At 46.6% G+C, this 22,822-nt stretch overlaps 1 protein-coding gene across 3 annotated transcripts in view; it reads right to left on the reverse strand.

The window, feature by feature from the left end:
- TP73 (tumor protein p73) overlaps positions 1-22,414 on the reverse strand; it is a 90,041-nt gene extending 67,627 nt beyond the window's left edge. For 2 of the 3 annotated variants that reach the window (XM_060276161.1, XM_060276159.1), the window contains exons 1-3: positions 22,307-22,414; positions 15,459-15,554; positions 13,506-13,629 (exon numbers count right to left, since the gene is read on the reverse strand). In XM_060276161.1, coding sequence (XP_060132144.1) covers positions 13,506-13,629; positions 15,459-15,517 — 183 coding nt within the window. In that variant the 5' untranslated portion in view covers positions 15,518-15,554; positions 22,307-22,414. Of the gene's footprint in view, positions 1-3,137; positions 3,773-13,505; positions 13,630-15,458; positions 15,555-22,306 lie in introns of those variants that run through there. The other variant, XM_060276160.1, reaches the window with a different exon arrangement.
- Positions 22,415-22,822: the final 408 nt, after the last annotated feature.

A 22,822-nucleotide genomic window follows, 5' to 3' on the forward strand; every position in this document is an offset into this window, starting at 1 on the left:
GAGCGAGATGAGCACCGCAACCCCAGAGTCGTCCACGACTGGACCTAATGGTCAGGGGTCCCTTTACCTTTAAGGAAAAGCAGCACATTCCTGGATCAAATCAGAAACCCAGACAACTTCTTTAAATCTGGGACTGTCCCTGGAAAATAGGGGCACTTGGAGAATCTGAACTTTCTTTTCTTTTCTTTTCTTGAACTAAAAAGTTTCTATCCCTGCAGCTTTTTCTTATACGGGTGTTGCTGCACCCTGGTGATCATTTTAGTTGCCCTTTCCTACTCCTTTTTTCTGATTTGTAACCTCTTCTGAGACTGGGCACAGCATTCCACATGTGACTGCACCATAGATTTCTATGGAAGTATTGCAATGGGGGCAGAAGGTATGGATTCACTTTGGTTAGGATGCTATTGCGGACCTCTGCCTAACTGGCACTTTCTGAAAAGATAAAAGAACACAGTGACAGCCTGTAAGATCAGCACAATGGCTCATCTAGCCCGGCATCCTGTTCTCATGGTAGCCTACCAGATGCCTCAATGGGAAACCCGGAAGCAGGATCCGAGTACAAGATCACTCTCCCCTCCATTGATTTTCAGCAACTGGTATTCAGAAATATGACTGTCTCCAACTATGGAGGCAGAGAATAGCCATCACGACTAGTAGCCATTGGTAGCCCTCTTCTCCAGTCCTTGTCCAATCCTCTTTTGAAGGCCATCAAAGTTGGTGGCAGTTCAATAACCATTTGATGTGTACAAAGCTGTGAATATATGGGAGCGGGGGCAGTGTGCATAGTGTAATGCATATATTAGTGAAAATGCATCATGTTAGGGAAGACTCCTTGCGAGTAAGTGTATGTATGTCATTTAAATTGTGCATACTATTACGAGAAAATGCCATGAACTTGGTCAGCATTTTTATTGCGCTACACCCTCAAGAGCTTTAGTATGTGGTATGGCAGAATTACTAAATGTAATCCAGCATGGATTAGATCAGAAATCTAGATGAGAGATTACCAGGAGCGCAAGATATACAGATAATAAATGGCTTGTTTTAAAAGAAGAAGAAGAAACAAAACCACAACGGTGGCGATTACTGGTGAAGTAAATTAAAGAGACACAGTCACTCTGACTCTGGCAATTATCTCCTAAGGTTACAGAAAACACATGGCCTGTGAGCCTTACACAGGATCGGAGGCAGCTACCGTGAGTGACTCATGCCAATTAGTGCAATGTTAAGAGTCAGACCCCACTGAGCGCACACCATAGCTGTGTTACACTGTTTGGTAGTCAACAAGGTCTAAGGCAGATCACCTTAAATGCCGAGCGATAAATTGACAGACAACTTCTAACTGTGATGAATCAGATTATAAATCCCTTTTATTTTAGTGCAATTCACTTCTAGGTAATACATTTAGGGTCCAAGCTTGGAAGCAGGATCTCAATGAAATGGCCAGAATTTAATGAACGCAACTTAGAAGCCAGGCTCTGGAGCGACTTTTAAAGTTACAGCAAAGGGTTTGAGCATGAATTAACATTGCCATTGTTCATATATATTGGGAGGGGGAGAGAGAGATTGTTTGTTGTAAACTTCATGGAAATTTCTGAGCCATTGGAGATGTTCTTGCGGGTTCTTAATTGTTCAGCAATTTCATGGATCAAAGCAAAAGAGAAACGAAAAGAATTACTGTGAAATTGCTTTCTTTGCAAGATAGCTTTAAGAGTATAACGTTGTGATTTTTCTATATAAAAAAGGTATTTACTATTTGAGATTGCCAAGGATAATGTCAGAACAGCTAAGAAGCACGCCACCTGAACGTAACATGTTTAAGCAGAAGTCTCATTGAACTCAGGCTTCCTTTCTCGCTTGTTAAGAGTGCTTAATATACTTGCCTTAAAAGCACATACAGTAATGTATGAATGCCATCAGTGAAACCCAGAAAACCCATAAAGAAACAAGCCTTCATATATGTAACCAAGCAATAATCCAATAACTTCAAAGGCTAGGGCACCAACACAAGAGTTTGGGTTTATCAAACATTAGTCCCATTAATTTCAATGGGTTGTATCCAACCAAGTTTAACCTAAAATACTCATTGGAATGAATTGGTCTACTCTAGGACTAATGTTAGATAAAGCCTACGTAATGCGTCTACTCTGAGCAAAATCTAACGTACTACTTAATGGAACACTTAATAGACTACTTAACTGACACATACTATGGACTAAAGGCATTTATCTACTTATAATATTTGAAATAAGAGCCAAGCACATTCATCAGTAATTGCCAGTGAGTGCCTTTCTTTGATTCTAAGGAAGCTCGTTTCCGATGCACTGTGGTAAGGAGCCAAATTCTGTGGGCATGTTGACAAACCCTCCTCTGTCACTCTTTGAAGACCATGCTGAGGACCAAAACATTGTGCTGCATTGGGTTGGAACCCCTGCAAACAGCTGAACTGTCACAGTGTAGGCTACATCGCATGATCCCATTCCTAAAAAGGACAACGTGGATTCCCCTGTGGTCTTTGTTGACTGCCATATCCTAAATGTACTGGGTCTTTGATTTAACAGATCATTTTTTGTCCCCAGTTCTCTTGAGCAGCTTCCTAAACAGTCTCCCTTACAAAGTTATGGATGCGAAGGAAATACCACCTCCAGACCCGCAAGAGAAGCATTAAAAAAATTGACATGTGGGAGTCAAGTCAGAGCCCAACCTTTATCTCAACTGGAGACAAAGGTCAAAATACACCACTGAGCCACTGTACCAGATGCATTGCCAAACAAGCATCCTGTGCTGTGGGACCCAAATCCATCTTCAATGCAAGCCTGCTAGAGTGAGATCAATGCTTCTCCCCACATGCTCAGAAGTGCAAAGACAGTGAGTGGCAGCATCTCTCCAGGTTTTCAGACTCAGTCCCGCCTGGGGATGCCAGGGATTAAACCCGGGACCTTCTGCATGCAAAGCAGATGCCCTATGCCACTGAACCATTTGCTAACCGGCAAAGCAAACGCTACCCTGTTTCAACCCATCCTGAGACAGCCCACACTGGCATTCCTCAAGAATCCACAGGTGCCCTGTTTTGGTCTAGCCAAGCACCACCGCGTCACGGGAACCGAGCCCTCGGCAGAAGAAAAGTCGACACCTACCGTGGTGTAGTGCTGCATTGGATTGCTAGCGTACAGCATTTTAGTCTTCTTGGGGTTTAAAAGTAACAGGGGAAATCCCTGTCGCCGGAGTCATGGAGTCAAGGGGTGGACGGTGGAGCCGCGGGGGGCATTAAATGGCATGCAAAAGTGGGGAGGGCGGTGAAGTGCCTGTGGTGTGCCAATGGGGAAAGGGCAGCGGAAAGATGTGGGGCTGGCTACTTTGGTGGCTGGCTATTTTGCTTGCTTCTCTACCCCCACTCCCCGGCACCCTCCCCACACCTTAGTTCTGTCATCTAGCTGCATCTAACAACAAAACTCATACCCACCCCTTTTCCTCTCTCATGACTATTCATTAAAGAAATAGGCAGGCCTAGACTTGCCCGGTGATGTATTGGACAGTACCACTGGTTCTCGGTGGAAAGGGGGGGGGGTTGGAGTGTGAGGTGGGTGTCCTTTCTACAGAATAAAACCGAGCCAGACTTAATTCCCATGTCCAAAATATTTTTTTAGCTGCATGAAACAAATCTCAGTGGTACATTGCTATCCTTTGTCATGGACAGAGTGAGATTTCTCTGCACGGGCAAACGGAACGATTTGGAAATTGTCCCCAGGTGTGTGTGTGTGTGTGTGTGTGTGTGTGTGTGTGTGTGTGTGTGTGAAGCTGGAAAAAAAGGTCTGTTCCCAAGACAGATAGTAATAGATTATAGAAGTCTGTGCTTTAAAGAGAAGGCCTTCTTTCTGCAACAAAAACCATGTATCAATCCATTGATCGATAGATGCAGATATACGCAAGAGTGCAAAGCGAGGTACTGATTGTGCTGCTTCCATACCACTGGTGTGAATGGATTTTAATATCATGGATTCTGCAAGCTGGCAAGCTCCATGAAAGCTTCTCTCTGTTGACCTATAAGGCTTCGGTCCACACCAGGCATCCCCAAACTGCGGCCCTCCAGATGTTTTGGCCTACAACTCCCATGATCCCTAGCTAACAGGACCAGTGGTCAGGGATGGTGGGAATTGTAGTCCAAAACATCTGGAGGGCCGAAGTTTGGGGTTGCTTGGTCCACACCATTAGGGCTGCCATACGTCCGGAATTTCCCGGAAATAGCTGGGATTCAACCGCCAAAAATAGTGACTGGGTGGAATTTCCGAAAATTGGTCAAAATGTCTGTGAAAACCCAGGCATATGGCAAACCCATGTTTTTTGCAAGAGATTTCTCAAAAGAAGCTGAACAACTTTTGTGTCCGGATTTCCACTTTCTGAAATATGGCAACCCTGCACATTATACATTTAAAGCCTCTCCAGCACACATTTAAAATACCTGGCTTTCACCCAAAGTACCCTGGGAACTGTAGTTTACCCCTCATGGAGCAACAATCCCCATGCCTTTAACATACTACAGTTCCCAAAATTATCTGGGGGAAGTCATGAGTGCTGAACATGCTTTGAATGTATGGTGTGGAACTGCAATAGTTTGTCTTTTGAGTATTATTATTTATTTATTTGTTTATTTATTTATTTTTAGTCTTAAGGACTGGCAAAGAGAGGATTGGGAAGCATGGAGGGTGATGGGCAGCTGCCTTATTTACTACATCAGACCACTGGTCCATCCAGCTCAGAATCATCAACGGCAAAGATGCAGAATTTTTTTTTCCAGCTTGAGGGCCACATTGCCTTCTGGGCAATATTCGAGGGGCCACATGCCAGTGGTGGGTGGTACCAGAGGCAAGAGCAGGTGGAGCAATGAATGTAAGCTTCAGCTTTGTGCAGTAGATTGGTTTCTACTCACACTTGCAGACACTCATCTCTATCCTTCACCAGGCAAGCAAGATTGATGGTCCAGCTAGGCAGAAGCACTCCAGGAGATGCTATGCTCCCCCTGCTCTTCCTCCAATGAACCCCCTGGTTCCAGATCTGAGCAAGAAAGAATCCTGACACCGTGGTGATTCTTCAGTGTCCACCTTGTTCCCCAGGGCCTATGTTGAGAGTTGAGAGTTGTGGCTTGGGAAGAGTTCCAAGGGCTAAAATGTGAGGTTTGGAGGGCCACATTCAGCCTGAGGTTCCTAACCCCTGGTCTATGCTGAACCACAGTGACTCTCCACCCTTTCTGACAGGGCTCATTTCCAATTCTATCAAGAACCAAACCTAGCAGCTTTTGCCTGCCAAAAGCAGGACTCCAAGTCGCCTCTCCTTCCAAAGGAATTGTTTCTGTCCTGAGCTTCCTTCTCAAAGGAGCCAAGGGCATCAAGTAACAAGTGATAAAACAATAAAGACCACCTTGAAAACATTTCCAATACAGATGCAGACTGGGAGAGATCTCAACTTAAAAGGCTTGTTGGGAGAGGAGGAGGGTAGGCACTGAAAATATGATGGAGACAGCAGCTGTCAAATATTCAAGGGGAAGGCATTCCACAGGGCAGGAGCCACTACACTGAAGGCCCAATTTCTATGTTGTGAGCAAAGGGCCTCCTGGTAAGATGGCATTTGCAGGAGGCCCTCACCTGCAGAGCACAGTGATTGGGTATATAAGGGGTGAGATGATCTTTCAGGTGTCCTGGCCCCATAGACAGCTTTGTACTCCAAAACCAGCACTTTGAACCTAGCCCAGTAATTACCAACCATAGGAGAAGAACTTCTCAACACTCAGGGATGCAGAGTCCACATACTAACAAGTGCATGCATATCCACCAGCAGGCTCATCTGGATCCACATTCGCACTCTCAGGACCATTGGAGATATTGGGATGAAGCCTCCTTTTATCATTCCCTGCCTCCTGCCCATCCCTCTTGCATTCATCCCCCATCCCTTTATCCATACACTTTCCATGAGCAACGGAGCTCCATTTTCCCAGCAGGCTTGAAAAAGTCTGAGGGGCAGCAAGAACGACCACTCTCACTTCTCTGGAGAAGAGGGCAAAAGAGGAAAGAGATGCGTGTCACATTCGCATAATGCTAATTTATATGTGCAGGGGCAGATTTAGAGATAAAGACAGCAATTTAATTGGAACAATTTAATTGGAACTTCTCAGCATAGTGAGGATGACCATGCTTGGTCAGCTTGACCTACTGCCCAGGTGGAAACTGTGGTTGGGCATCTCCCAGGTCTCTCCTTCATCCTCTTCCAACAGAGGGCTGTCCTCTATAAAGTAGAGTACATGACATGGTTTGTGTTGGGTCAAGTGACCTCAACCCTGCCCTGTAGCCCACAGTATCTTAGACTATAGACCAGAGTTTCCCAAAATTGGGTCCCCAGCTGTTTTTGGACTACAACTCCCATCATCCCTAGCTAGCAGGAGCTAGTCAGGGATGATGGGAATTGTATTCCAAAAACGGCTCAAGGCCGAAGTTTGGGAAACCCAGATATAGATCCTGGGCAAGATCTGTTCTTCTGTAAACCATGGATTGGATCCTACTCAGAGTATACCCACTGAAGGTCCTCAAAATGACTAACTTAGGTCCAATGATTTCAGTGGGTCTTCTCTGAGCAGGACTCACCTGGATGCAACCACATCCTCTGGGCTCCCGTGTAAGGGGCTGTTATTGCGGGGTTACAGCTATTCAGCTTAGATATTATGGACAGGGCTTGGCATATTAGCACTCCACAAGCAGAACCTACAATAAAATGTTACAGAGGATCATTGCTTCCAAGAGGGCTGGGAAACCTGTGGTCCTAGCCATGTCGTGCTCTCCAGATGTTGGCTTCCAACGCCCATCATCCCAAATCATTTGTCTTGGGGGCTGATGGGAACTGTAGTCCAACAACACAGAGAGCACTGCATTGGCTATCCTTGCCCTAGGCAATGGTAAGGTAAAGGTAAAGGGACCCCTGACCATTAGGTCCAGTCGTGACTGACTCTGAGGTTGCGGCGCTCATCTCGCATTATTGGCTGAGGGAGCTTCCAGGTCATGTGGCCAGCATGACAAAGCCGCTTCTGGCGAACCAGAGCAGCACACAGAAACGCCGTTTACCTTCCCGCTGGAGCGGTACCTACTTTGACACGCTTTCGAACTGCTTGGTTGGCAGGAGCTGGGACCGAGCAACGGGAGCTCACCCCATCATGGAGATTCGGACTGCCGACCTTCTGATCGGCAGGCTTTGTGGTTTAACCCACAGCGCCACTCGCATCCCATGGTAGCTGATGCCTAGTGGTACTGATAGGGCAGAAAGCAGGGACGTCAACAGCAGGTGGCACCAGAAGCAATGACAGAGCCAACTAATTCTAGTTTTACTCCCCATCCTATTCTTCATACCTGCTAAATTCTATCAGGGCAAGGACTGAGACTGAGTATAAAGAAGACAGCCAGGGCCACCCTGTAGGCAAGTTGCAAGTAAGAAGGCAGGTGGACATAGAATAATAGAATTATAGAGTTGGAAGGGACTCTGCGGATCATCTACTAGTGTAACCCCCTGCAATGCAGAAACATGCAGCTGTCCCATACGAGGATCAAACCTGCAATCTTATCAGCACCACGCTCCAGCCAACTGAGCTATCCAGGCCCATCCAGAGGAATCAAGGTTGGTGGGGTAGTGCCCCATTTGCTCTAATTTGCTCTAATGGACTAGTCTCCACTGCCTCTGGGGTTGCATGCACTCAACTTTCAAAAACCCTCTGCAAACTATCAGTTCAGATCTCTAGTCAGAGTGTCTTGCCCCTCTTCCCACAACCAGCTGGCTCCAGGTTCAATTCCCAGACTCTTCAGCTAGGTGATGAAAGTGTTGGAAGTTTGGGTGCAACTCCGCTTGAGGTTGAGACAGATAGAGTGAGTGGCATCCATATCCCCAGATGATCCCTGTGCATTTAACCTGTCAGCTTCTTTCTCTGTCTTCTGTCTGTTTAGGCTGATACATCTTAGGCGACGTGTTTGCAACTTCCTCCTCCTCCTCACACTTCATTCTTAGACCTCAAGATGACAGGTCCTCTTTGAACTAGCCTCTGAGAGATCGAAGGAGCAAGCATGGCTGCCTTGTTCTTCTCTGGGCTAGTTAGACTAGAACTAGAAACCTTTCTAGCTATGTATTTCCTAAAATCCTTGTGATGTATTTCCTACAACAAACAACTTTATTATTCCCTTGCATCTCTCTATGTGTGATTTCAACAGACAAAGTCTATTCTCTAACCAAGCTTCAGTAGACAAACACTGCTCAATATGCATATGAAGGGTTTCAGTATGTAATAGGACCCTGTTACCCCAATAGAAAGACCTCTAACTGAATCCCTGGAGAACTCCTGCCAGTCTCTGTAGACAATGCTACTCCACCTAGGCATATCTACTCAATGAGTTCAGACGGGCTGACTCCCTAAGTAAATGTGCATAGGGGAAAGGGCCATAGCTCAGTGGTAGAACATTTGCTTTGCATGCAAAAGGTCCCAGGTCCAATCCCCAGCACCTCCAGGTAGAGCTGGGAGAGATCCTGTATGAAACCCTGAAGAGTTGTTGCCAGCCAGTGTAGGCAATAGTGAAATGCACTAATGGTCTGACTCACTGTGCTTTGCTGCTGTGTCTTCAGGGAACATTTGTAGCTCAGCAGTAGAGCATCTGCATTTTGTGTGGAAGGTCCAGTCCACAGAATCTAAGGGTAGGGCTGGTGAGAAAGCCCTGCCTGAAAACCTGCGACTCAGTGCTTATCATCTCCTCTGTTTGTCGCCTGCTTTTTCCAGGGAAAATCTGTAGTTTAGTGCGAAATTGAAACAAACAGCAACCGGGTTCCCTGCAGAATGCAGTTTTGCTCCAATTTAGGGCTAAAGAGTAGGTTTTCTGGGGCAAAGGCAAAACCACTCGGACTCATGCCTAGAAAGCACGAGGCAAGCAGGAATCCGCTCAGACCCTGCTTCCTAGGCATGGAACAAGCGGAAGTGTGGATGAGCCCTCTGTGCAGACAATACTGAGCCAGGTGGACCAACGGTCTGAGTCAGTATAAGGCTACTTTCTGTATTCCTAGAACTATCACAGGAAAACATTTTCACGGTTCCTTGCGGCATAACTCTATACCAGCACGAATTAGGGCCTCTGCTTTTGTGCTGTTGACGTGCTCCACCTACTGCAAGAATGTTTGCCTTCCACTTGTCCAGTCAAGCAACAGAAGCTTTAAACCTGGATAGCACAGTTGGTTAGAGCATGGTGCTGATAAACACCAAGGTTGCAGGTTCAATCCCTGGCTGCATATTCCTGCTTTGCAGGGGGTTGAAGTAGATGATCCTCAGGGTCCCTTCCAAGTTTACAGTTCTATGATTCACATTCCTACACCTGAAAGACATTTTGCTGTTCAGCTGAGGTGGATGAACTTTTTTTTTAAGGAGGAAGAAAGCTGGTCTTCCCTCTTGGGACTCTTGCTTCATATCCTCCCCCACCCCAGCAGCCATGGGCCCATCCATGGTAAGAGAATGGGGAGGGGAAGGAGAGGGAACCAACCAAGAGAAACTATAAGCAGTGGCTTCAGCTTTGGTTTTGAAACTCAGGCAACTGGTGCCCCCTGGGGTTAGTGGGGCGGGAGGCAGGAGCCCAGCAGTAGGTGGTGCCAGAACCAATGACAGGCAGAGCCAGCTGATTCTACACAGAGACGAAGGAAGGGGAAGTGGTGGGCAGTGCTACTCCCTTGACTGGGTGTAAGCAACGTGGCAGGCAAAGATCCTGCACTGATATGGGTGGGGCAGTGTGCCACACTGGCCCTAATGGAGTGGCCTCCACCACTGTCTCCCAGAAAGAAGCCTTGAAGGATCCATGGAAAGTTACCAGAGGTACCTCTGTGTGAAGAGGATGGCACACAACTCCATGGTAAATCACTCCTTTTTGAATGCAGAGGGTCCCTGATTTGATCCAGCATGTAAAGGAGGGCTGTGCCAAAATTTTCTCCTGCATCCTGCATTCCCCCCCCCCAATTTCCCCATCCAATAATATGAAAAGAAATTGCATTTGGAAAATATTGAAAGGGGAGGTGAAAATTTCAGAGAAATTCTCATGTTGTTGGTTTGTTTATTCATTTGCCGTGCATACCTTTTGAGGGAGCCAAGGGAGTGGTCTGTGAATGTCCTTGCTTTTATTCTACACATCATCTCATCAGTGGTCTGCAGCCTTCCTGGGTGCCCACGTTCCAATCAAAGAACAGGGAAAGCCATTGTGAGTGACTCATCCCGTAGATCTTTTTCAGACGGGGTGACTGGGCAGGAGGCTGCAGAGCCCTGGAGAAATGTTTACTGGGGAAGAAAGTAACATCAACCACCTGTGACACACACGCACCCTTTGCAGTGATAAAGTGAGCTCAACAATGAGAGAAATCCTACAGAAATTCTAAAATGCCTGGAGAATGTGGCAGAAAATCTGAAGCCTCATTTGCGAGGAAAGCAAGCTTTTGAGAAAACGGAGGACACATTTCAGCACACTGCTAGGGCACTGAGAGTGTCTGGGGGTGGGGCAGGTTCAAATCTCTGCTCACTTGTGAAGTTTACTGGAGGACTTTGGATCAGTCTCCCGGCCTGACCTATTTCACAAGGCTGTTGTGTGGGTAAGGTCAAGGGGCTTGAGTTCCAATTTCCATTTCCAATTAAACTTTTTATTGCACTAGCCATAGGCCATGGCATCATTCAGAAGGAGAACAACAAGAACAACAACAACAACAACCACCACCACCATAAAAATCATCGGGCACATACATACAATAAAACCTCGGTCATGGCTACTAAAATTATTTGTTGCATTAAATAGAATAGAATAGCAGAAGATTCTCAGGTAAGATGTGCCAAATTAAATATCCAAATCCCCTTTGCAGTTGACTGCTATTTTGTCTAGTTCCTTCCTCCTGATCTTCTTAGCTGCTAGCACATAGAGTGCTACTTTATAAGTAACAAAGTCATTGGTGTCGCTCAGCAGCCATTTCACCCTTTCCACCCTATTCAAATGTGTTTCATTCGTAAACAGGGGTTTTATAAATCGGTCTCTTGGGTCTATATATAATGGGCACTGCAATAAATAATGGCACAGGGTTGTCCACACAGACAGAGTCTCTCTTCGTAATGTCCTTTCTGCATCGGACCTAAAGAGACAGTCTCTTAAGTGCCTCTTATCTATCTTCATGGTCACCTGAAGATCTTGTAATTGATATTGGGACAAGAGGCGTTGGATGCCAGCCTTCCAGCATTTGGTCTGTTCCCATTCTGTGTAAGACATAGCGGGGAATCTGTCCTCCGAAAGAGATTGAAGTCTTTTCACATAATTTAGGCACAGGTAATCAATTCTAGCCTGTATTGTTGTCACGTCAACTTCAGCACGAAGAGCAGCTAGAGTCCCGTTGGGGAGCGAGAGCACTTTCCTGAGGAATTTGTTCTGCACTATTTCTAGGGCTTTGTTAGCCTTTGGGTCCATGCCCCATATCGCTACTCCATGGAGCATCTGGGAAACAACTTTGCTGGCAAAGATTTTCAGCACAGGTCCACCCACCATAAAATAGAATTTCATTAATGCCCCACAAGCTTTCTGCACTTTGAGTTTCGTAGCCTCAATGTGCCCCTTCCATGATAGCATCTCAGTGAAGAGAACTCCCAGATATCAGAAGGAGCATGTTTGCTCCAGATTCTGCTGATTCATTTTCCATTTGAATCTGGGACTACGCTTCCCAAAGACCATAATTTTGGTCTTAGGGTAATTCACAATGAGGTCTTCCCGCTTGCAATACATGCTAAATGCTGCAAGCAGATTGTTAAGACCTACCGTAATCGGGAGACTGATAGGAGCACCACATCATTGGCATACAGCAGACAAGATATTTTCCTATTGCTAATTGATGGGGTGGGGGATTGCACCAGTGCTAGGTGTGGCACCATATCATTTATGTAAAAGTTGAAGAGTGTGAGAGCCATTATGCAGCCTTGTTTCGCTCCTTTTGATGTCTTGAATGCTTCCGACAGACCTCCCTTTAAACCCACTCTGACTCGTGTTCCAGTGCCGCAATACAATTCACGAATTAATTATAATAGCCGTAAGTCTATATTGGCATTTGAGAGTATCTCCCACAGTCTATTACGGTTGATTGAGTCAAAAGCAGCAGATAGGTCAATGAAAGCAGCGAACAGATTACATTTGTTTTGATTGGTATATTTGTTGATAATATGAGTTAGTGTAAAACACTGGTCAGTGGTACTATATCCAGCTCCGAACCCTGCTTGTTCCTCATGTAAGGTGTTATTTTCACTTAGCCAGGCTGTTAGTTTGGTGAGCAGATGGCGAGCATAGAGTTTGGAGGGGATATCCGCAGGCTAATGGGGTGGTAGGGGCTTGAGTTCACCATCTGATAGGAAAGACATCTGCCTGAGATTCTGGAGAGCGGCTGCCAATTAGAGGAGACAAAAGGTGGCCCAATGGTCTGATTCAGCCAAAAAGCAACTCTGGAAGATGGAGCATAGCTCAATGGTAGAGCATCTGCTTTGCATCCAGAAGGTCTTAGGTCCTGGATGTGGACCAACAAAGGGAGGAGGAGGAGGAGGAGGAGGAGGAGGAGGAGGAGGAGGAGGAGGAGGAGGAGGAGGAGAAGAAGAAGAAGAAGAAGAAGAAGAAGAAGAAGAAGAAGAAGAAGAAGAAGAAGAAGAAGAAGAAGAAGAAGAAGAAGAAGAAGAACTGGCTGCTCTTTTGCTCCCCTGCTGTGATGACATGATGACAAAAGTGGTCCCCCAAATTGTTTCCTTTTCACTATATATGTAGTTTAAGAGTGTGATTAACAAAAATGAGGTTTATTGTGAGGAAATCACATCACACAAAATTCAAAATGTAAAAGAAAAGGATGTAGTGTTAAAGCAGCAATCTACTGGATTGGGGCAACCTTGAAAGAGCTCACCTCCTCCTTTCCTTGAGAATTTAGCTGGTGCAAACACTTCCTGAGGCCAAATCTCTGCAGGACAAGTTGGTAGAGTGTTGAAATGATAGAGAAACAGTACCATTTCAGACTAGGAGTGTGAAATATCAGTGTGTGTGTAGTAGTAGTAGTGGTGGTGGTGGTGGTGGTAGAAGTAGTAGTAGTTGAAGGAGGCTGTTCCACTAGGGCCAAAGGGGCCCTATGATCTCAGCTAGTCTCCAGCTGTATTGCCTTCTTACTTACAGCCCAGGAGGTGGCACTGCCTATCAGCTTCCACTTCCTTAGTCTCAGTGTTGCCTCTTGCAGAACTCAACAGAGAGGAAGATGGAGACAAAACTGGGATCAGTTGGCTCTGGCTACCCTTGGCTCTGGCGCCACCTACTGTTCATCTCCCCACCTTCCACCCTACCAGTCCAGACACCACTGCTTGAAGTCTGAAGTGTCCCTTGTACCACCTTATCACCATGTCATTCCTCTGCAGCCTCAACTGAATCAACAAAGCCTTCCAATTTCTTGCCATCTCTTACCATTACAGAGTCATTCATGCTTCTCATCTGGAAGACATCCATGGTGACCTCTGTGCGGTTAGAAGCTTCACTGCTCCCTGCATGCCCCGACTGGGGAAGGTCAAAATAAGTGCTGTCAGGTTCCCTGGTGGAAAGGAAACAAGAAGGCTTCAGTGCATCTGGTCTGGTCTCCACTGAATGCAGCCTCACCTTGCACTTCTACTCATTCATTCATTCATATTTAGCAAGGTATATATATACCAGCTTAATCCCCAAAATCTTCAATGGTGCAATCAAAATTCAAGATTCCCTGGGATGAGAGAGTATGGGTTTAGAGGATCTTGCATTTTCACAACTGATTTGGAGCTACACTAAAGTAAGTTCCCCACCCTCAGCTCAGTCAGTAAGTCCCACAGCTTAAGCAGGGCTCTGCCAGCTGAGTTGAGGCTCATCTGGCAAAACTTAGGATTGCTTGGTACATGGCAGGCATGCAATATAAGGCACTTATTAAAATTACCAATAAAATCATGTCTTAGCTGGGCTGCTTTTTGCAAAATACAGCCAGCAGTTTAAATATATACATAATGAAATAAATTTGCAAATTTAATAGCATGTCAAATTTAGCTGTCTGGGGCACAGAAAACGGTACAGTGGAGGCACTTACTTAATATCAATGGACAGTGTGTTTCAAATAAGAAGTGCTGCCACACTGAAGGACTGATTCCTTGCAAGCATAGAGCAGGCATTATGTGGTGCTCTTTGCCTGCAGAAGATCCAATCCCTGGAATCTCTAGGTAGGGCTGGGAGATAGATCCCTGCCTGTAACTCTGGAGAGCTGATGCCAGTCAATATAGGTAGTTCAGACCAAATTAAGCTTGTAAGACCAATAGCCTGACTCCGAAGAAGGCTGCTTCCTATGTCCCTGTGATATACATCATTTTGAATGCATGCATTTTAAAATTGCCTTTCGAAACTGTGCATCTCTGCAAACTAATTTCATCTGGAATACAAATGCATGCACTTGGTTGTTGTATGGCGATTGGTGAAGGCTGAAATATTGGTGAAGAGATGATGGGGGAAACTGTTCAGACAGAGCCAGGCCTGGTAAGAGCCCTGAAAACACCAACCCTGCACTGTCAACTCCCACTGGAGAGGAGTCTGACTCTGAGGACAAGTCCCTTTTGGAACTGTCCACAGTAGAGGGAGGGCACTTTGCTATTACCACTCTGCAGCCTAGAACAGCAGTGCTGGTCCCCAGCCCTGCTGGTGCCAATGCCTCAGATAGGAATTGTCTCTGTAAGAGCCCACAGTTCCTTTCCTTCTGCTAAAATTAGACTTGAAGGCAGCACTTTGCTGCAGCCAGTTGAACAGTCTGTGCACCTGTTGCCCTCAACAGTTTCTTCTACTTACAGATGGGCCCATGGGCCCCAGAAAGGTTAGCAACCTCTGGCTTAAATAGGGCATGACCTCTTCAAGTGCAGCAGTTTCCCCCAGAGGGGGGTGGAGCTAGATGGCTGCAATATTATTTAAACCCCCCAGATGGCTCTGCACCTTTGCTGGAGCTGCATCCTTAGCTGGTGGTATCTGTGCTTCAAGGAGCTGGCCAGGGTCCTGAACGCCTGTCCTGTTACTGAGTCATGCCAGCTCTTCTGTGGGGTCCTGGCCAAAAGCACAGGTTACTGTAATGATGGTGTCTGTGCAGTTTGATGTCACCTGCTTGACAATGGGGGGGGGGGACAACAAGCCCTTTCTACTATCTGCATCAGCTAGGTGAAGCTCCTAAATCCAGCTATGGCATCAAAAAACAATACATGTGGGGTCTCCTGTTTGCCTGGAAGGGGAGAAAAAACTAGCCAAAATTGTGCATGGAAAGGCACTCAGGCCAACAATGACATTACTGTAAGCTCTTTGGAGCAGGGGCTTGTCACCGCAAAGCTCCGTGCACCTAGACAGTGGCATACAAATGATACTTACAGGGTGCTCCAAAGGTGCTCGAATGTGGTGCCTTCGTCTGCTGGGGAAGACTCAGACATCTTCACAGCAGGGGTTTCTGATGAAGGATAGATGGCCCTAAAGGGGGTAAAGGGAGGAGGAAATCAGCTTAGCTAGCTCCGAGATATTTTATTTAAAGAAGTGCTCATATACTGTACTGCTGCGTCATAAAATAAGGTGATGTACCATGTTAAAACACAAAGTGCCTTAAAAATAAAATAAAATAGTACAGATAATTATAAGGTGATTTTGAACAGCCATGGATGTGAAGCTTTTTAACAGCCATTTGACTGTGAAGCTAGATCAAGGTTGGGAAACTTCCAGCCTTCAAATCAGATTAGGTCTACCAAGCCTCGCCATTTGGCCCTCAAGGCCATTTCAGCAAAGCCACAGCCATCTGCCCAACACCTGATATGTCATAGAAGAAGTTAGGTATTGTGCAGGGGAGGAGCCCTAGTTCAGTGGCAGAGCATTTCAGGGCTAGGAATGTCCCACTGCCAGACAGTGTAGACAATGCTGAACTAGATGGACTGGCTCTGCAGCTTTCTCTCTTCCTATGTAGAGGTAAAAGTCCTGGTTCAGGCAAAAGTGGTAGCACAAACACCACCAATCAGCTGATCAGCATCTGTAAAGCCCTTTACAAAAAAATAATAATACCCCAATAAGCTGATTGCTGAATCCTGTGGAGTGCATTTGCCAGCATGGTTTGGTGTCAAACCATGTAGGCAAAAAGGGTCAACCAGGCGTCACTGTGATGTACCACTCAGTTGTCAAATTTGGTCTGCATTTGGGGGGATGGGGGGGGGAGGATAACAATCTGGTTTACCGCCTCCCTCTGCCCCAGGCTGTGCTGCAGTGCTTTGCTACTACATCTGAGGCCAGGTTCCAGTTCTGCCTAGAGCTGAAATGGTAACAATTCAATGTAATGAGTTCTACAGGGCTTTTGTTTCCAAGCACAAGGCCGCAGAGGAGATGAGTGCTAGATCCCCAAGCTCTTGGAACCAGGGGACCAGCCAAGGGATTAAGGAAGGAAGCAACCTGCACACCAGTTAGGTCGGAGGCTCTGGTGTTCCTCTATATAAAAATACAACATAATTAATTAGCCCAGCCAGCAGCTTTATGGACAGATGCTCTTTTCACTTTCCATATTGGGGTCACAGGTAGAAATTCAGCAGGTATAGAGTATCCCCCCTCATCATGTCCTTGCTAGGAAAGCTTTGCCCTCCCCATTTCAGCCTGCTATGTGGCTGTCAAAGGTAAACAGCTTCTGGCATTATTTATATATATATTTTTAAAAAGGCATCAGGCCTATAATTAATTGCCTGTTTACTTAGAATCATAGAATTGCAGAAATGGTGGGACCCCAAGGGTGATCTAGTCCAACACCCTGCAATGCAGGAATATGCAGGTGCCCCCAACTCATCCTAATGGATTGGGGTGGGCAGCTAGTTCACACTGGCTCCTACCCCAGAGTTGCTGCTGGTTGTCTTCTGGATTTCCTGAGCTTGTGGCTCTTGACATATCAGTTGTGTTTTCTAAACCTTGTTAGGAACATAACACACTGCCTCAAAGTGAGTCAGAACCATTGGTCCATCTAACTCTGTACTGCCTACACTGACAGGCAGCAGCAGGGAGTCTCTCCCAGTACTACATGGGGGCGCTGGAGATTGATCCTGGGACCTTCTTGCATGCAAAGCAGGTGCTATGGACCTTCCTCAAAAGACAAGAAGCTGCCTTGTGCTGCTATGGTCCTGTTGGTCCATCTACTCCAGTATCACCTACACTAACAGACAGCAGCCCTTCTGGGTTTCAGACAGTGAATGTTCCCAGCCCTACCTGGAGACGCCAGGCATTCAAACCTGGGGAAACAGATTCCGGGGAAAGCAGGTTCTACATGCAAAATAAATGCTTTACCCCTAATCTGTGCCCCTTCCCTGTTATCCATTTCTGAGGACTCTTACATCTACTGAACTTATTGAGCAAAACTGTTAAGAGAAGCCATAATTGACCCCAAACGAACTGGAAGTAGGAGCAAAAGGGGGGAGGGGAGCCAGGAAAGTATTAATCCACCACATTTCAAGTTCTAGTGGTTCTTCTTTGTTGGAATTTGGGGAAAGATACAACATTTAGAGCTGCTGCAACTTTGCATCAATAAATATCTCTTTTGTTCCCTTGCTAATCGCCATGTGCTTGGGTGATGTTCCCCTTCTTCAGGTGGATTCTGAATCCCATGGGGAAGAGCAGGCAGTGACTGGCCACCTCTCCCAAAAAAAAACAGGCTCTGTGAAGGTCCCACTTGGCAATTTCTCTGAGCCCAGACATGGCAAGGAGGTCAAGGTGGGAAGCCAGTAACAGGCCATGAGTTGGGCCAAGTCCTGGGGCCCTCGGCAAGGGATCAGCCTGGCTGACTGCTGGTGCTAGCCTTGACATGGACATCCATGCTGGTGACATCAGCCTCCTTGGGGAAGGGCGTTTATTAACAGCCAGGCACTCCATAAATAAGCATTTGGTGAGGCAACTGCAGCCACCACCTGAAGTTTCCAGAATGCTTCTGGACCCTTAAAATGACCAAAGGGCTGGAGCAACACCTCTGCAAGAAAAGGTTATGATGTACATCCCAGAAGCATTACTGGCTCTGAACATGGAGGCAGAGCATAACTGTCATGGTTAGTAGTCATTGATGATGATGATGATTTTATTTATACCCCACCCATCTGGCTGGGTTTCCCCAGCCACTCTGGGTAGCTCACAGCATATTTCAGAACATACTAAAACATCAAACATTAAAAACTTCCTAATACAGGGCTGCCTTCAGATGTCTTCTAAAAGTCAGGTGGTTGTTTATTTCCTTGACATCTGAAGGGAGGGTGTTCCTGTGGCGCCACTACCAAGAAGGCCCTCTGCCTGGTTGCCTGTAACCTCACTTCTCGCAGGGACGGAACCTGCAGAAGACCCTCGGAGGAGGACCTCAGTGTCCGGGTTGAAGAATGGAGGAGGATATGCTCCTTCAGGTATACTGGGCCAAGGTTGTTTAGGGCACTTTGAATTGTGCTCAGAAATGCACTGGGAGCCAATAAAGATCTTTTAGGACTGGTGTTATACGGTCCTGGCGGCCACTCCCAGTCACCAGTCTTCTCTTTCTTGATTTTGCCCTTTTAAAGCCATCCTAGTTGGTGGCCACTACTGTCTCCTGTGGGAGGGAGTTCCAAAGCTGATAAGTATGTTGCATAAAAAAGGACTTCCTTTTATCTGTGCTGAGCCTTGCAGCTTCATGGGATGTTCATGAGTTCTAACATTACAAGAGAGAGAGGACAAGTTTTCTCCATTCTCCAAACTAAAAAGTCCCTAAGGCTGCTACCTTTCCTCATAGAGGTGTCACAGTGGACCTGCATATATGAAACTTTGGTGACTTGTAGGGAAACTGGACAGGGTTTTTCTCCTGAGGTTATCATAAGAATTTGGTTCTCAACCACAGCCAACCAGCAACCTCTGGGAAATCCAACTGCAGCACCAGAGATCAGCCATGCTTTCACCTCTTGCAATTCCCCAGCAACTGGCATGGGTCCTTGGCTTGCTCTAGCAAGACTTTTCTCATGTTCAGAGGCATTCTCAAGAAATTAAGGGGGCAGAGTCTTCAGCCACCTTGTCCAGCACTTTCAGAGTTCTGAGCTCTTTGCTGCTGTTCTGCTCCACTGCCTGCTCAGTTGTCCCAGTGCTGCTGCCCTTTAGTAAGAACTGATCAGGGCCCTGTCAAACCAGACACCAGCCCTGCTCTTTCTAGACAAACCCTTGCTGTCACACAGAAACACAGGAAGCTGCTCTCCCACTGTACCCCAGCCCCATTCTCAATGATAATAAGATTCCGGTTATCATGAATAGTTCTAAATGAATAGTTGTTTAAACAGAAAGCTACCCCCATAGTATTGCCTGCGTTGACAGGCAGTGGCTCTCCAAAAATGCAGGCAGTCCTATCTGGAGATGCAGGCAGGGATCTACCCCAATCCTATCCGACAATGCTGGTAATTAAACCTAGGACCTTCTGCATGCAAAGCAGAAACTCTGCAACCGAGCTACAGTCCTTCCATTTCTTTCTCCTTTTATTCACAAACCCCCTGCTTTTAAATACTGTATGGTCTTTGGCTCATCCATTCAGTATGCCTTCCAAATTCTAAGTAACGGTACATCATTGATTTGACCCATGGGCCAAACTGAAGTTGTTAAGCTTTTCTTAGGAAATCACAGATAAATATACCCTGTAAATAGGACATTGCGGGGGACAGGTTTCTGTGGGGATGGGGGGTGGGGGGCAGAACCTCAGATAACTGAGTACTTTCAATGCTTTTCAATATGCCTCATTCCAAATCTTTACCTAGTTTGGAGTGAGGCATCGCTTACTGTATTTTTAGTTTTTTTTGATTGCTATTTTGTGCAAGGAAAAAGTAGATCACAAAAGGTGTATGTGCACATGCAGACAAATACCCATGGATCTCAGGTTTCTTGGCTTGGAGCAACACACACACACACACACACACACACACACACACACACACACACACAGCTGCTGTTTTGTACAAATCTGGTAGATTGAGAAACATGTATTTAAGAAACAAACAAACAAAGGTTTGTGCTTACAGGTAAACAGATACCAGTGTGCATGTCCATAATGACCTCAGGCAAGGCCAGCCCCCCCAAGAAGTGGTGTGAAGTAACTGCCTGAGGCAACAGAAGCCCCCCCACCCCACCCCACCCCAGCAGCAACCTCATGGGCCTCCTGCTTGCATCCTGGGAATAACTCTCCTGACAGATGATTTGAACTGGAGCCACAGTGTGCAAATAAAGGATGAGATTGCCCCTACTACTAGGCCTGGGGTCTCCAATGTGGTTCGCCCAGCTCCTGCTCACAGTACTCCTATGTTGTGAAATGGGGGGGGGTTGGGGGGGCCTATTTGATTGGGCTATTGCCTGCTCGTGGGTGATGGGAGGGTGTGTGGGTGTGATCAGTGCTATTTCTCTAGAAAAAAGATGTGTCAGAAATCACCACAAACACCACTCCCCTTGTTCTCTTACGATGGCACTGGTGCCCACCTGAGAGGTGCCGGAACTGGGTTTCTGTGAGTTTTGACTGAAAAAAAGCCTTCCCTGTGGCGATGTTTTGCTGGGTGCTGTCTCCCTCCATGCCCCCTGCTTTCATTTTGTTCTCATCAGCCCAAACGAAAGGCTGCAGTCTGCCTTTCCCCACAACCAGCTGCTGAAGACACATTTATGGTATTTATATTTTTACAGTTAAAACAGCTCTTTTTGGGCAGCCCGCATTGTTGAACTTTTTTTAGGGAATTAAAGTTGTTGAGCCATTCTTGGGAAATCACAGGTAAAAAATAAAAAATAACCCATCAGTAGGACATTGCGGGGGGCACACTTCTGCACGCGAGGGGACAGAACCTCAGAAAATTTTCAATGCTTTTCGATAATATTTGTGGAATCGGGGTGGGGAGGTGTAGGTGATTTGACCCCCTCCCTTCTGTGACTGTTTCTCACTGCCCATTTTAGATTGAATCAAATACTTCTCTATTTATGTAACCTTTTAACGCATTTTCATTGGTGGTGCCGCAACAATAACCACTTGCCACATACAGTAATCCACAACTTTATGAGAGCATTGGCTCAATCTGGTCAAGCTTCAACACTTGGGAATTGTTGGCGGTTTCAGTGGGAGACTGAGGCTGTGATTCAGAACACATATATGTTTGGGGGTGATTCAGTTCACATTTAAAGGTGAGCCTGTGCAACCCGTACTTTCTGAAACAAAATCTCTTCCGCCCACGTTGTGGGCCCACGAGGCCTTCACGTGGGGGGGGAATGGTTGCCATTCCCCCCCCCCCAGCCCATTGGTCAGCTCCCTGCCACGGCGCGCCCTTGGCTCATCCAATTAGGAGGTTCCAAGGGGGCGTGGCTCGCTGATTTAAGCGAGTGTGTGGCAGGGAATCGGCCTTGCTTCTTTCGGACCCCCAGCTGCTTCGCTTTCCCACCCACCCCCACCCCTTTAGGCAAGGTTCTACTTTGGCATTGCTGCGGACCTCAGTTGGTCGCCGTTGAGGGGCCTGGTAGGAATTTTCCCACTGGGCAAATTGGCTCTGGCCTGGTGGTTTTCGCCTACCTCGTAGCAACTCGTCACAACTTTGGTTTTGGTGGTAGGCATTGGATTATCTCTGAAAGGTACAGGTGGGGGGGGGAGGTTGCTGCCATCACCTCCCCCAAATGCGGAAGGGTACTCCCTTAAGGAGTCCGGGGGTGTTGCCAAGTCTGAAGCCGTGGTAGAATTCTGCGTGCAAATGCATGTATTGGTGGAAATTGCTTTGCTGAAATATGCTTATTTGAAGAAATTTGCGCTAAAATGCTGATGAGTTGTTTTTTTTTAAGTGCAAATTGCTTATCAACATGGATAACTGAATTCAAGACTGGGTAAAATGAGAACCCCAGAGAACCAAAACTGAGCAGAACCTTCCATTCCTATTGAAATTATAGAAACAGCTGAACGCAAATGCCGGCGAGCATCACTCTCTAGAGCCAAGTCATCCACACACAACTTTTGCCAATGGGCCATGTGTCTGCTGTAGTGCTAATGCCCCATCCAAAAATGCAGACCTATCTTTCCTGCCAGAGGGGGATTAGCCAGGGAAGCAAACCCCACCCCCCTCTCCCTTGCATCGCAGCCTGCAACACCAGGATCTGATTGTGACCATCAAAAGTGTGCAAATCACACCTTCTTTTAAAAGCAAAAAAAGAGCTTCTAGAGCAGAGCGAAGGAGGAGAAGGGGAATGTGTCCTCTTACCTGTTCGCAGCCCCCAGTAAGTTTGGGTTTCCCTCAAAGAGAGAGAGAGAGAGAGGCCTAAAGAGTTGAGATTCTGAGTTATTTAACTGCACCCGCTGACAAAGTAGCGTCGCGGTCGCCTAGGTGATGACATTGGAGCTGTCGAAAGCTATGTGAAATGTGTGGCAAAGGCCCGCGCACTCCTTCCTGGAACGCCAAGTGTGGCGGGGAGGGGCTGTTCACTCCCCCAACTATGTCCCTGCCTTGAGGAATTAGAGAGCAGGCCCTGGAGCGGAAACCCTAGACAACTTGCCTCACCTGGTCCCCCTTTTCTTTCTTTTTTTCTTTTCCTGAAAACTCTCCTAAAAGCATCCAACACCTTCTGCATAGGTATATGACCCTGCTCACATCTGGCTTTGTAACTTGGGGTGCCTCCCAGGCTATCCGTATTTTTGCAGAAGGGATTTAAAAGGCATACTGGGGAAATTCAGGTTTACGCAGCAATCAAAGTGGATTAAAGTACTCCGTTGCCTCAGC

The sequence above is a fragment of the Zootoca vivipara genome, chromosome 6 (genome assembly GCF_963506605.1).
Source record: "Zootoca vivipara chromosome 6, rZooViv1.1, whole genome shotgun sequence".
NCBI lineage: Eukaryota > Metazoa > Chordata > Lepidosauria > Squamata > Lacertidae > Zootoca > Zootoca vivipara.